The sequence below is a fragment of the Silurus meridionalis genome, chromosome 1, assembly GCF_014805685.1.
Source record: "Silurus meridionalis isolate SWU-2019-XX chromosome 1, ASM1480568v1, whole genome shotgun sequence".
In the NCBI taxonomy this organism is placed as follows: Eukaryota; Metazoa; Chordata; class Actinopteri; order Siluriformes; family Siluridae; genus Silurus; species Silurus meridionalis.
Window position 1 is genome coordinate 26,929,150 of NC_060884.1, and position 11,889 is coordinate 26,941,038.

Genomic DNA, 11,889 nt, shown 5'->3' on the forward strand with positions numbered 1-11,889 from the left:
TTACCTGCCAATAACGTTAACAAAATAATCGCCGTCTTCCAAAACTCACAATTTTTATTCTTATATTTTTTTTTACAATCCACCCTGAATATCAAGGCTGCAGGAACAACATAATGCAAACAAAAGAAGAAAAACCTATTTAGGTGGGATTTTTTACAGCTGTACCAACATAAAAAAGAAACTTAAATTCTGTAATAAAGCCTTTTTATACCCTATCAGCAAAAATAAGGTACAAAAAAAATGGAGATGCATCAATTTCCACCAGCAGTCCCTCATGAAATACAGAACTTTTGCAGATGGGCATCTACTGTTCTATCAGCTGCATGGACAGACGAGCATCTAGAGTTCTCGTAAATACATTAGTGAACCGAACAGAACTTGTGTGTATAAGTCGGAGCCAAGAGGAAAGCTCTACAGACTAAATACTCTTTTTCTTTTTCTAACGAGCCAATTAGAAATCCATCACTGCAAGTACATTTCTTGCCGGTGGATTCATGTGCTTGACATGGCTGCAGTTGCAATTTCCTCTGATTATTATTTAATTTATTATTTTTTTTGCAAGTGCAACCAATGAAATTGATGCAACGCAACAGCTGACTTGTAAGATGCTTAACCTCAACGATCTGGCTTCAGGAACACATTAACTATAATGATTACAGAACAAGAACAACCATTTAGAATTTCGGCAATCGCTAAAATCTGAAAATTTTTGTTCACTGCACCTGGACAGGTCATGTTTATGATGTTCATCCAAAGAAAACCCATTGGTCAGTTAAGCTTCCCTCTATCACTGCCTTTTAATAATGATTTCCTCATCACTCTGGCAATATATTCTCAAACCCGACGCATCACTTTTGACCGTACGTTGCTCACGTGTACTTCAAAAAGCAGAGTGAGAACAGTGGAACCAGTACAGTTGGAGTCAAACACATGAGAAGGGCTTGGATCTTAGCTGCCAAACTGTACTATTTATAATAAAAAAAAAAAAAAAAAAAAAAAAAAATATATATATATTTGGGCTTTCGATTTAGTGCTTTCTTGCTGGCTTGTGTTTATTTCTATGAGGGACTGGGAGCAATGCCGCTGTTAGGGGCTCTCAATGATTGTTTCGTCTTAACACTAATGCTACGAATTGTTTTCGCAAAAAGGAAAAAAAATATATATATATTTAAGAAAGGTGTCAAAGCCATTTTATATAACATTCAGATGAAGTCATATTCCACGTTAAGTCACGGTTATAATTGGTGTTATGAGTTAGTTTTTTTTCCCAAGCAAAAACAAAAAAAAAAGTATCTGGTGGGGATGTGTGTGTGTGTGTGTGTGTGTGTGTGTGTGTGTGTGTGTGTGTGTGTGTGTGTGTGTGTGTGTGTGTGTGCACACGTGTGTGGCTTTAGATAGACATTTCTAGTTTGGGGAGGAAAAAGGGGGGGAAAAAAAACATGTGAACAGGATAGAAAAGAAAGAAAGAAAAACAAATTGCCCATGACATGTCATTTCAGTGTTCTCGCTCGCTCGCACTGGGATATGACTGATGGCTCTTGTCCATGGAAACAATATATCCGATCGATTTCTTTTCGCTTGAAATGTAAAGGTATGATGTAAGAGAGACAGAATGAATGTGAGCGAGAGTGATTGAGAAAGAGGACAGAGGGAGATTTAAAGCCACGTTAGGTGTCCTCGTCATCTGAAGTCTGGCTGCTACTGCTGGTCTCAGACTCGGAGCCTTCATCCAGGCCGGCGTTGGTGGAGTTCCTCCAACCCAGCAGAGCCACAGTGCGCGGCTTCAGGAGCACACCGTTCCGCCCTAGCCCGTTCTTCTTCATCTGCACCAAAGCAGGATGAAGATTTAAGATTACGTTCAAATATTTGCACTTGGAACACAATTTCCCTGCCTATCATTAGGAGGTGTACCTGCTCAGTCTTAGCCTGGAACTCTTTAAGTTCGTCCTCAGTGAGAGGCTGGAAGTCATCGTTCTCGGTATCCTCCTGCCAGCCCATTGCTTTAAGCAGCCTACACAGAGAGGAAAAAGGAGATGACATTATTAGACGAAGAAGAAACTACTCTGGGTTCTGAAGGTAATTTCAAATGCACCCTAAACCTAAAGCTCCATTCAAACTGTTGGTATTATATAAGGACTGAAACGATCTGGGAAATACCCGAAAAAAATTCCCAAATGTGTTGCTATAGAATTGAAAAGTATTTTCCTGTAACAGTATTATTCCTCTTCTACCACAACCATGTGCCAGTGCTAACCCATTTTCATATACTGAGCTCCACTACATAGTTATTTTGTTATAGAATTTCAGCAACAAAAAGCATAATCCTCTTCCTCTCTACAAAGCGCAGACACTTTCCTCAGAGAAACTTTAACATTTTTAAAGCCAATCATAGATTAACATCTGCCATAAATGTCCTTGTTACTAAAAATAGGATCAAATGAAAACAAGTATTAATGAATTTTTGTTTCCGTTTCAAAAGGGCTAATAAAACTTACAGTACAATACAAAAAATAGTACTGAAGACACTACAATTTCCACTTAAACCACTAGATCGGAAAATTAATCAACACATTCTGACCAATCAGCATCAAGAATTTAACACAGCTGTAGTTTAAAAGGATGTACTGTAAATAAGCTTTATTGGGCTGAACTTCTATAAAAACCAATATGACGGTTTTACTAAATTTAAAAATCAAATATTTAATATAAAAAAATAAATAATTGCGGTTAAAAAAAAAAAGTGTAGTTTCTTGAGACATTTTCCACTTATTCCACACATACCCATTTCTTCTTTTAAAAAAAGTAATAAATGTATAAATAAATAAATATATCAGGACTTGAATTTAATGGTAGTAAACCAACAGCACATCATTGTTCTGCAATTTAAAATCTCCTGCTACTTTAAATGACCTCTAATTTGTCTTCGGCACCAAAACCACAGCAGGCAGGAAGGGGAATTGAAATGTGGATGCTGATAGTGGAGTTACAAAAAAATAAATAAATAAATAAAACAAAAGCAGCACACTTTCATGTTTACCAACATGGCTACCACCAAATTCATCCTAACCCTACATGTATGCACTGCAACTAAAGTAATGCTCATCAGTGAATGCTGTGTGTGTGAAAATGCTGACCGGTGTTCGGCCTCCAGTGAACTGGATAGGTGCTCAGTGTCTGAGTCACTAAGAGAATGAGACATGCCATTCTCGTGGCCTTCCCCGTACTCTTTAGGCTCAGGAGTACTGCTTTCTCCCTGAAACACACCAAAATCTCCCTGAAACACACCAAAAGGCACAATAATTAATCGTACTCCATCATACATACGACACTCATTTTCACACCTTTCAATCATATGAAATAACTCCTTGATTTCCATTAAAACCGCCAGAATTTCAATAAATAGGATAATATCGAAAGTTATGGCCATTTTAACTTTTCTTTGTTCAAAATATCCACAGCCTAAAGTATGAATCCGGCAAAGATATAAATATTTTTAACTATTTCAATTAGCAATTGTGTACAATTACATTTATTTGACATGGTACATTAGAGATTTGTTTCACCTACAGAACCTACACGGGTTACGCCGTAATGTAGTTTTTAAACTAAACTTGTTAGTTTAAGGCATTTGTAAACTTGTTTAGATTTCATTTTTTATTAATCAAAATAATCAGTCAATATGACAACTAATTATATTTGCTAAATAATAATTGACTTTTTTTTTATATTTTCGTCCAAATTAATTTAGAACCCTCCTCCACAAACCCTATTCTGAACAGCGAAGGGATTCTAGGATAAAGTGTTGCCTGTGAATGTGTGTGTATCCCAGGCATACAAGTGTGTACATTTTGTTATAAGTGAAAGCATTAGCAATTAATCTAATACTTCACAACGATCAAGCTTGACAACATCTCAGTAAACAAAGTCTTCTATTGCTGCTAATTTGCCTTTCCCTGTATTCCCACCTCAGGATATAAAAAAGGGAGAAAAGTGAAGAGAAGAACCAAAAAATATGCCCATACTGAGGCAAAAGCATCACATGTTCTTTTTTTTTTATTCTTACCTCTGTTGGAGCTCCAGGGCTGTGGCAGTTGCCCATCTCCCCGTTCCTCTCGTCCTTGAGTCCACGCAGGAACTCGCTCTTACGGTCTGTGCCTCGTCGCATCAGCTTCAGCCGAGGAGGAGTGATGTCTATTGGAGGAGTAGTGCTGGAAGGTGGCTGTGAGAGAGAGAAAGGAAAAAGGCATGAAGAAATGAAGGTGGCACAACCCTGTCCTGTCCACCCTGCATTTCTCCTCACCTCTTTTGGAGTGCCGTGAGGGGGTGCGTTGACCGGGGTCAGAGGTTTGGTCACAGACACAGGGCTGGTGAAGGCTGAATCCCGACCAGAGAAATGCAAACCCACTTTAGTTTCCCTTCCGTTAGGTTTCCAAGGGCCAGTCTGGGGAAAAAAAAACCCAGCAAAGAAGGATGTAGAGCATCTGAACACTTGCATGTAACAAAATACATGAAAATGATCAAATATGTGGTTTTGGCAGATGTTAACCGAAAGCTAGCTGATTTGAACCTCGAAATGAATGCATGAAGTTCACCACCATTCGAGATTTTACTTGTAAATCAAGCCAACTTTAAATCTTCTTTCACTTTGGTTAATAGTCTGTACATTACACACACTGTTGCCTGAGTCCTAAGTTTCGTTATCTATTGCAAAAAAATAAAATAAAAACGAATGCAGCGGTGCTTTAGTCTGCTCAGGTCTCTCACTTCATCATCTGTACACTATGTTTAAAGAGCTTCCAAAGTTTCAACGCTCATGCAAATAGATCCATTAAACCAACGATTATCATCTCGTAGATCGCTAGCCAAGCCTATGAGGTAAGGTAGCACGAGTCATAGAGCTGCACTGCATTCTGAAGTCCATCTTCTCCTGTCTGTACTGCTCCTACTTTAAATCTCTCATTAATATGTAAATAAAGAGTGAGGTTAAAAAAGGTTCTAAAAGTGAAACCTGACCCTTCACCTTGATCTGAGACCTTTTAAACTAAGGTTCTGATATATTAATGGTGAAATACCTTAGTTGGGGCAGTAGCAGGTTTGGGAACAAGGTTCTTGTAGACACTGGGTCCAGTGATGGGGACTTTGGAGCCGTTTGCAGGCAGAGGGCCGGCGCTGGCGAAACCAGCAGAGAATGCAGCACTGGGGTCCTCCTTAGACACTTTCTTAATGACCAGCATCTTGGACACAGCCTGCTTAGCGCTGGGAGGATTCTCTAAAAAAAAGTACAGGAAGAACAGATAATTGCTTACACATAAATAAACATTCAAACATGCATTATGTGTGTATAACGCATCACAAAAAAAATCCTTCATGTTTTACATAAAATGCACACAAACATGTGTCCATACCCCACACGCCTGCTGGAGTTCCCACAGCGCGAGCCTGACTCACTGGCTTCCCGGACGTCTCTGGATTCAGGGAGGGCTACATGGTACAGAGAGTATTACAAACCTACAACAAAAATGAAACCTGGACCGAAGTCAGATTTATGCCACAAAATACACTCACAAAATCCTCTTCAACAAACTTAAGCTTGTCGTCATTGCGCTCCTCGTCAGAGTAGCGGTCCTGGAAGTGGGCGCCTTTGCGTGGATGGAAGTTGCCGTTGCGCTGCCGATGGCCACCTTGTCTGTCCCTGTCTCCTCCGCGTTTGGCATGGCGCCCGTGGTGGTGGTGAGGACCCTCTTGACCGCGTGGGGCCCCATGCCAGCTGGGGGTCTCCTTCCAGCCATGTCCGCTACCCAAACCTCCTTGATTGCCCTTAGCAACACCCGAGTCGACAGAATCGTGCCTCAGCAGAGATGGCTGGAGCCACCCATCACCTAAGAACATCCATAACAGTTACCCAAAGTGCACAAGCCGACGCTAAGAAGCTGAAGTGCACAATTCCTTTGTAGAGGTCGAACAATTAATCTTTTTTTTTTTTCATTTCGATCCAGTCCGCTATCCTTACATAAAAGGCCTTTAGAGGGGAATCACTGAGGCCACGATTTTTTAAATTATATATATTAATAAATATTGATTTCCTTTAAAACATTTTCATTATTCAGTAGTGTTTTTAAAAATAAAGTTCAGTACTATTTTTCATGGAGCGTTCTTTTTTCAATCCGCTATCCATTTTTTTAAAACGTCGGCAAGCATGATTCAACACAGCTATCGGTAAAATCCGCTATCGGCTGAACTCTATGAGGCGTGTGTTTGCTTTACCTGATGGAGCACGGAGCAGATCGTTGTTGAAGAAGCCATCTGAAGAGTTGTGTCTTCGACGACTCACTCCCGGCCGGCCGTCTCCACGAGCACAGTGCTCACCATGTTTCTCAAGAGGGGCTGCAGGGGACTGGGACAAACACCAAAGAGCACATGTCACAAACACACATTTATGACCCGTTCATCTTTTTTGGTGCTCATTAGCCTATAGATTGGTGTTCGGGTCAAAACTGTTAAAACCATGATAAATTCACACTTTTATCTAAAACACAGATGTGGGCTGGGGACAAATGAAAAATAACCATTTGTATTGTTATATTTTAAAGTTTGGTATTTGACAATAAGACAACACTTGGACAGGATATGGACAGGGTATCATCAGTGATAAGATAACTGAGCATGGGGGCACTTCTAAATTGAACCTCTATAATATCCATTTTATTGAGGGTATAAATGTGTACCCAAGGCATTATTGTGATTTCCACGGCACTATTATATTGGTTTAAACGATCGTTTAATTTCTGTTTGGATCTGCATTATTTCACTAGTTTAACCTCCCCATTGATTGATTTGCATACACACTAGCTCTTGCGTTTCCAGTATTTCCATGAATCTTTATCTCAAAAACACCCCCCCAACAATAAATTTGCATATAAGTACAGTGCGTTTCTCACCTTGGCAGGCTGAGGCGTGGAGAAGTTAAGCCAGGCAGGAACAAAGTCATGCTGCGCCATTTAGGTCCAGTGTCTCCCGTCAGTGGATCGAGGCATGAAACCTCATGGCCTGAACTGTAATAACAGCAAAACAAAACCACCATGTACACAATCTGACTAAATAGAAACAATAATATTAATACAGCTGGAGTAGTGAGCTATACAGAAAAGGCACAAGGTTGATTGCATTCATAGTTAGTAATAAATACTGAAGCTAGACGCCTGTTTGGTATTTACAACTGACAACTTTCAGGCATCTTAAATAGCCCCGTATGAGCAATATGACTGCATGCATTAAATTCATTAGTAGGTCTAGAAAACCAAGAATTTTGCTAGTACTAAATGGTCAATTATGCATATTTATAATAGTCATAATTACTTTGATTTTACTCAAATTTAGTCAGGAGGAAATGTGCTCTAATTTTGTCCCAATTCCAACCCACTATCGCTCCTACCATTCAAATGCTATCAACCTGGAAGGGTAAAGGCAATCACATGTATCCTCTCTCTCTATGAAACCAGTCGTCCACATCTTTGGTACAGAATGATGTGCTTGGTGTGAGTTTTCCCAATTTTGCCCACATGGAGTAGCCATGAATAGCTGTGGCTTTGCCAAGCGCTGTCTGCTGAGCCACTCACTAGCCCTACAATATTGCCTTTTTCAACTAATACAGCATAATCAGCTGCAATTTGTAAACCTAACTCTCGTATTATTTGGTTACTAACAACATGCTCTAAAGTGTTTTATTCCTCTTATACCAAAGCAAACTGCCAGCAAATGCACGATGTAGGAGTTTGTGTGTACTTTACGTTTGTTTGTGATACTGTGGACTAATAAAAAAACAAGCTTAAGAAAAGCCATTCACTCATTTTCTACTGAAGTTAACAATACAAATAAGCGAAGATCACATTGTGAAAGTGTAACATTTCAAAGGCTGACCCTTAAAGGAACAGCTAACTCTGACTACACTGACACTGTACACTCCTTTCAGAAATGTTTGCTTGCAGTTTCAATATACAAATAAGATATATACAAATAACGTTTTAATCGGCTTATTATAAGGCTAGATAATGCAACATAATATTATAATAATAATCTGTATCGAGAAGTACAAACTGGTATACAGGCTGTGGTATAAAACCTTGCAACGTGAAAACTGAAATGGTGAGTAAGTGAGTGTGAGTGAGAGAGAGAGAGGAAAACAGTCAGGATTAGCACTTTAAATTGCATTGTGTGGCCATAATAAATGAAATAGGTTTGTAGGTAGATAGAAAATAGTTTTATATAATATATAGATATTTTATAGTGTTGTATGGAGATACTGTGGTGCCATACCCCAGAGTCGTGAGCTCTGTAGTCCAGTGGCCCTGTGCTTAGCTTTGTCCCTGCACTCACGAACACCTGTCCCCTTACACAGCTTCAGGAGTGCAACTGAACAGCAGCCACGGAACAGCAGACGCTCGCCACAAACAAATTCCAGCCTCCAGGATGTCCACGTCTTGGTGTCTGGCTGTCCCACGTAATGTTAAAATGGAAAATGGTCGAAGTGGTCAAGAAAACACGCTATTTTGATCGATGTTGGTGGAAGTACAAGATGTAGCAATCAACCTGTGACGCTCCAGTAAATCTCCAGGAGACCCTCACTCCATCATTTCGCAGTGTGCATTCAGAGCGACACAAAGTAAAAATGACGTAGAAGGAAAAGCCCAGGGGGGTTCGACCTGTCTCTGTATCTGGGAGGCTGGAAAAAAAAAAAGAAAAGAAAGAAAGTGGAGAAAAAAAAAAAAAAAAGCAGCACGTCGTGCTTGCTTTGAAGTTCAGAAACTCCTTTCACAAACTCATCGTAAGCTGAGGATGCACACTGAGAGAAAAAAAAAAAAAAAGGAAAAGAGCGTGGGGCTGCACCACACAACGCTTCGTTGAAGAAAGTCACGAGTCGAATACGTTCACCTCATTAAAACAGCGAGGGTGCGAGATCAAGGCAAAAACAATGGGGGCTGATGCGTCACATCACAAAAGCTGTGGGAGCTTGGTGCTACGGAGTCATGGGCATTGCTTTTGCTTTCAGCAGCTTGTACTTTGAGCCATATCAGATGACAGGAGAGCAAAAGTAAAACTTGAAATCATCTTTAGGGGTCCTCCAGTTATCACGTCAGAGAGCCAGAGTACCTGAAACAAAGTATGAGCTTATCCTTCAAAAATCTGTGGATTTTCCAGTTCATCAAATCTGAGAACGCTCGAACAGACAACACCGGAGCCTGCAGCTTTTCAACAGGAGCATTCCTGTACTGGACACCAGTGATTTCACAGGTGATGTCACCATATATATCGAAAAACAAAGTAAAATGACAAAAAGGGTGCAAAGGTGTATAACTGTAGCTCCTGTAGGATGGTGTGCGTTGTTTAGGAAATATCCAGTAGCCTCCTGTTTCACTTCACTTCAGCAGATCAATTCTGGAAGAAGAAACACAGGTCTCTGAATTTGCTTACAGCAGAAAGACATGTACAAAATATATAGTACAGTGCAAAGGTTTTAGAAACTGTATGAGAGATATTAACGTGTCATTATCAAACTAACATTTTAAATCCTGAACACAGTAAACACAGACTACACCAACACTGGAGACTCCTTTCATTGATGTTAAACCGTATCTTACAGAAAGCTTCATCATACCATTAAGAGCTCTCTTTTTAAAACGCTTATTAATGATGCTTAGATAAATAAATCTGTAGCCGGCACTAAACTGATCTACTGAGAATCGAGCTTTTGACAGCTGTGGTATAAAGGCTTATGATGTACAAACTTTTTTAGAAACTGTGATATACTTGATTAATAAAATCTCAGCTTTATGTAGGTTTTCGCTGCAGTTCCTTTCTTTTTAATAAAAAGATTTCATTCATCTTTACGTTTTAGTGCTCAATTCCAGGCAATCAAATATGACCTAAACGAAATCGAATATGAATTTTACAAAGGATCTGCCCGGATAAAAATCAGACTTGACACATTTTTTCACCTCAGTCTACTAATGCAAACAAAAACATAACTATGTGACATTGTTTAACACACACAAAAATTTCTAACAAGACCTAATCAGTCAGACCTTTGGTGAACTTCCTACAAGTTGACAGGGACTTCTACTGATTCTAGCCTACGGTCAGGATGTTGATACAGGATATCAGGCGATACCGGTTCTGTACTGAAATTGTGGTCGGAAGAAGTGAAGTGTGATCCCTGGTGTACTGCTTACAGAACCGTAACGCGATACTGAAAAAACAGTGTTATCTTATTAACATCATCTGCACTGATTACAACCCAGCAACATGCCACCAGCAGACACCTGAGGTTTGGTTTTAACCACCAAGAGGGTCATGTTCTTTCATATAAGACGGTTCATGTCACACAGAGAATCCTGTCCAGGGAATAGGAGTGAAAATGGGATTATCTGAAGAAACATGGAGCAGAAAGTATCCTTAATACTGACGAGTTAATACCCAATGCTTGTATATGTATAAACATATATATACACATACATATATGTATAAATAAATAAACTATAGGTTTAAAATGCTCACTTTGTCTACAACTGTACTGTTTTTGCGTTCATTTGTATACACTGAAAATACTGGAAAGTACAAGGAGACATGACTAGCTGAGAGCTAGCTTAGCAGATCTAGCAGGGAACTTGGATACTCTGCCTAGCAAGCTAGTCAAAATATGCTAACCGTCAGTCAAAACTGCTATTGTGGAGCAGCAAAGAATGCAAAACACATATTTACTTATAAATATAATGACTATATGATACTGTTGTTATTATAAATATAGAGTAGTAAATGTTGGAGGAATTAGCGAGCTAGCTCAGCGCCGTGACGTTAGGCCGTCTGTGTGCACTTCCTAGCATGCTAATGCTAATGCTAGAATCAAGCACGCGTCACTCCTCAAAATGAAAACAATGACGCAAATGATTGTGCATTCATTTATTTTTACAGAGGGTAAACATGCTTCTGCTTCGTGTTGTGGTGCTGTTGAGGACCCTGAACTCTAATGCAGTGTGGTGTTGTGTTGTGTTTAGCCTCGGCGCTAGCACGGCGAATACGCTAGCGAGTTAGCAAGTCGGTCAAAAATACAAACTGTTGCAAAATGGCTCCGTTGTGCGAGCAGCGCAGCCTCGACCCGGGACCCGCACAGCTACACACGCGCGCGCGCTCTCACACACACACTCTCTCTCACACTCACACAAGTTACCTGCGCGTCCACCGTCCAGACGAATGAGTTCCACTAAGCCCGCAGACGTGCTCGCGCTCCGAGACAGTCGATGGGTTTCATCTGCTTCCTGCGCGTCTTCTCTTCTGTTTGTGTTTGGAAGCGACTCACACGCTCTCCGCTCGCTCACATACACACTCACACACACTCTCTCCGCTTTCCGTCTGCTGCTCCTGCAGACCTGCTAATCGATCACAGAGCGCGCGGCCGCGTCACAACATTCCGCCGCACGGAGCGCGCGCGCGCACACACACACCGAGACAGACACCGAGACAAACATCGAGGAACACGCTGAGACACAGACTAAGACACTCACACTGAGACAGACACTGAGGTACACACACTGAGACATCTATTAGGACACACACGCAGAGACACAGACTGAGACACACACAGGGACACACACTTAGACCCTGAGATAAACCCTCAGACAGACAATGTGGCACATACACTGAGAAACACACATCAGGAGACAGAGGCCGAGACACAAAAACACACGTCTGGATTTATGTTGTAATCAAAAAAGTATAAAAAAAAAACCCAGAACACACTGTTGGTTGAGGGCACAATTAACCAGCATGGGTGACACAGCATTTTGCCAGGGACATGCCATCCTATCTGGTTTGCAAAATTAGTTTTCCAACAGGACA

General features: G+C 40.6%; 1 protein-coding gene across 1 annotated transcript; it reads right to left on the reverse strand.

Annotated features, from left to right (window-relative positions):
* Positions 1-36: 36 nt before the first annotated feature.
* On the reverse strand, positions 37-11,410 carry gpbp1l1 (GC-rich promoter binding protein 1-like 1). The gene is made up of 12 exons (XM_046846650.1): positions 11,222-11,410; positions 8,314-9,432; positions 6,939-7,052; positions 6,265-6,394; positions 5,566-5,879; positions 5,406-5,481; positions 5,073-5,269; positions 4,301-4,441; positions 4,064-4,219; positions 3,135-3,274; positions 1,912-2,011; positions 37-1,823 (listed from the first exon to the last, which is right to left on the reverse strand). The coding sequence occupies exons 3-12, from the start codon at positions 6,996-6,998 to the stop codon at positions 1,668-1,670; spliced, it is 1,470 nt and encodes a 489-aa protein (XP_046702606.1). The 5' UTR covers positions 6,999-7,052; positions 8,314-9,432; positions 11,222-11,410; the 3' UTR covers positions 37-1,667.
* Positions 11,411-11,889: the final 479 nt, after the last annotated feature.

Bases quoted from the DNA above. Each gene is read 5' to 3' on its own strand.
- gpbp1l1 (XM_046846650.1), bottom strand. From the start codon at position 6,998: ATGGCGCAGCATGACTTTGTTCCTGCCTGGCTTAACTTCTCCACGCCT. The intron at 5,880-6,264 runs GTAAAGCAAACA...GGATGTTCTTAG, and splicing joins TCTGCTCCGTGCTCCATCAG to GTGATGGGTGGCTCCAGCCA. The intron at 4,442-5,072 runs GTATTTCACCAT...TTTTTTCCCCAG, and splicing joins CTGCTACTGCCCCAACTAAG to ACTGGCCCTTGGAAACCTAA.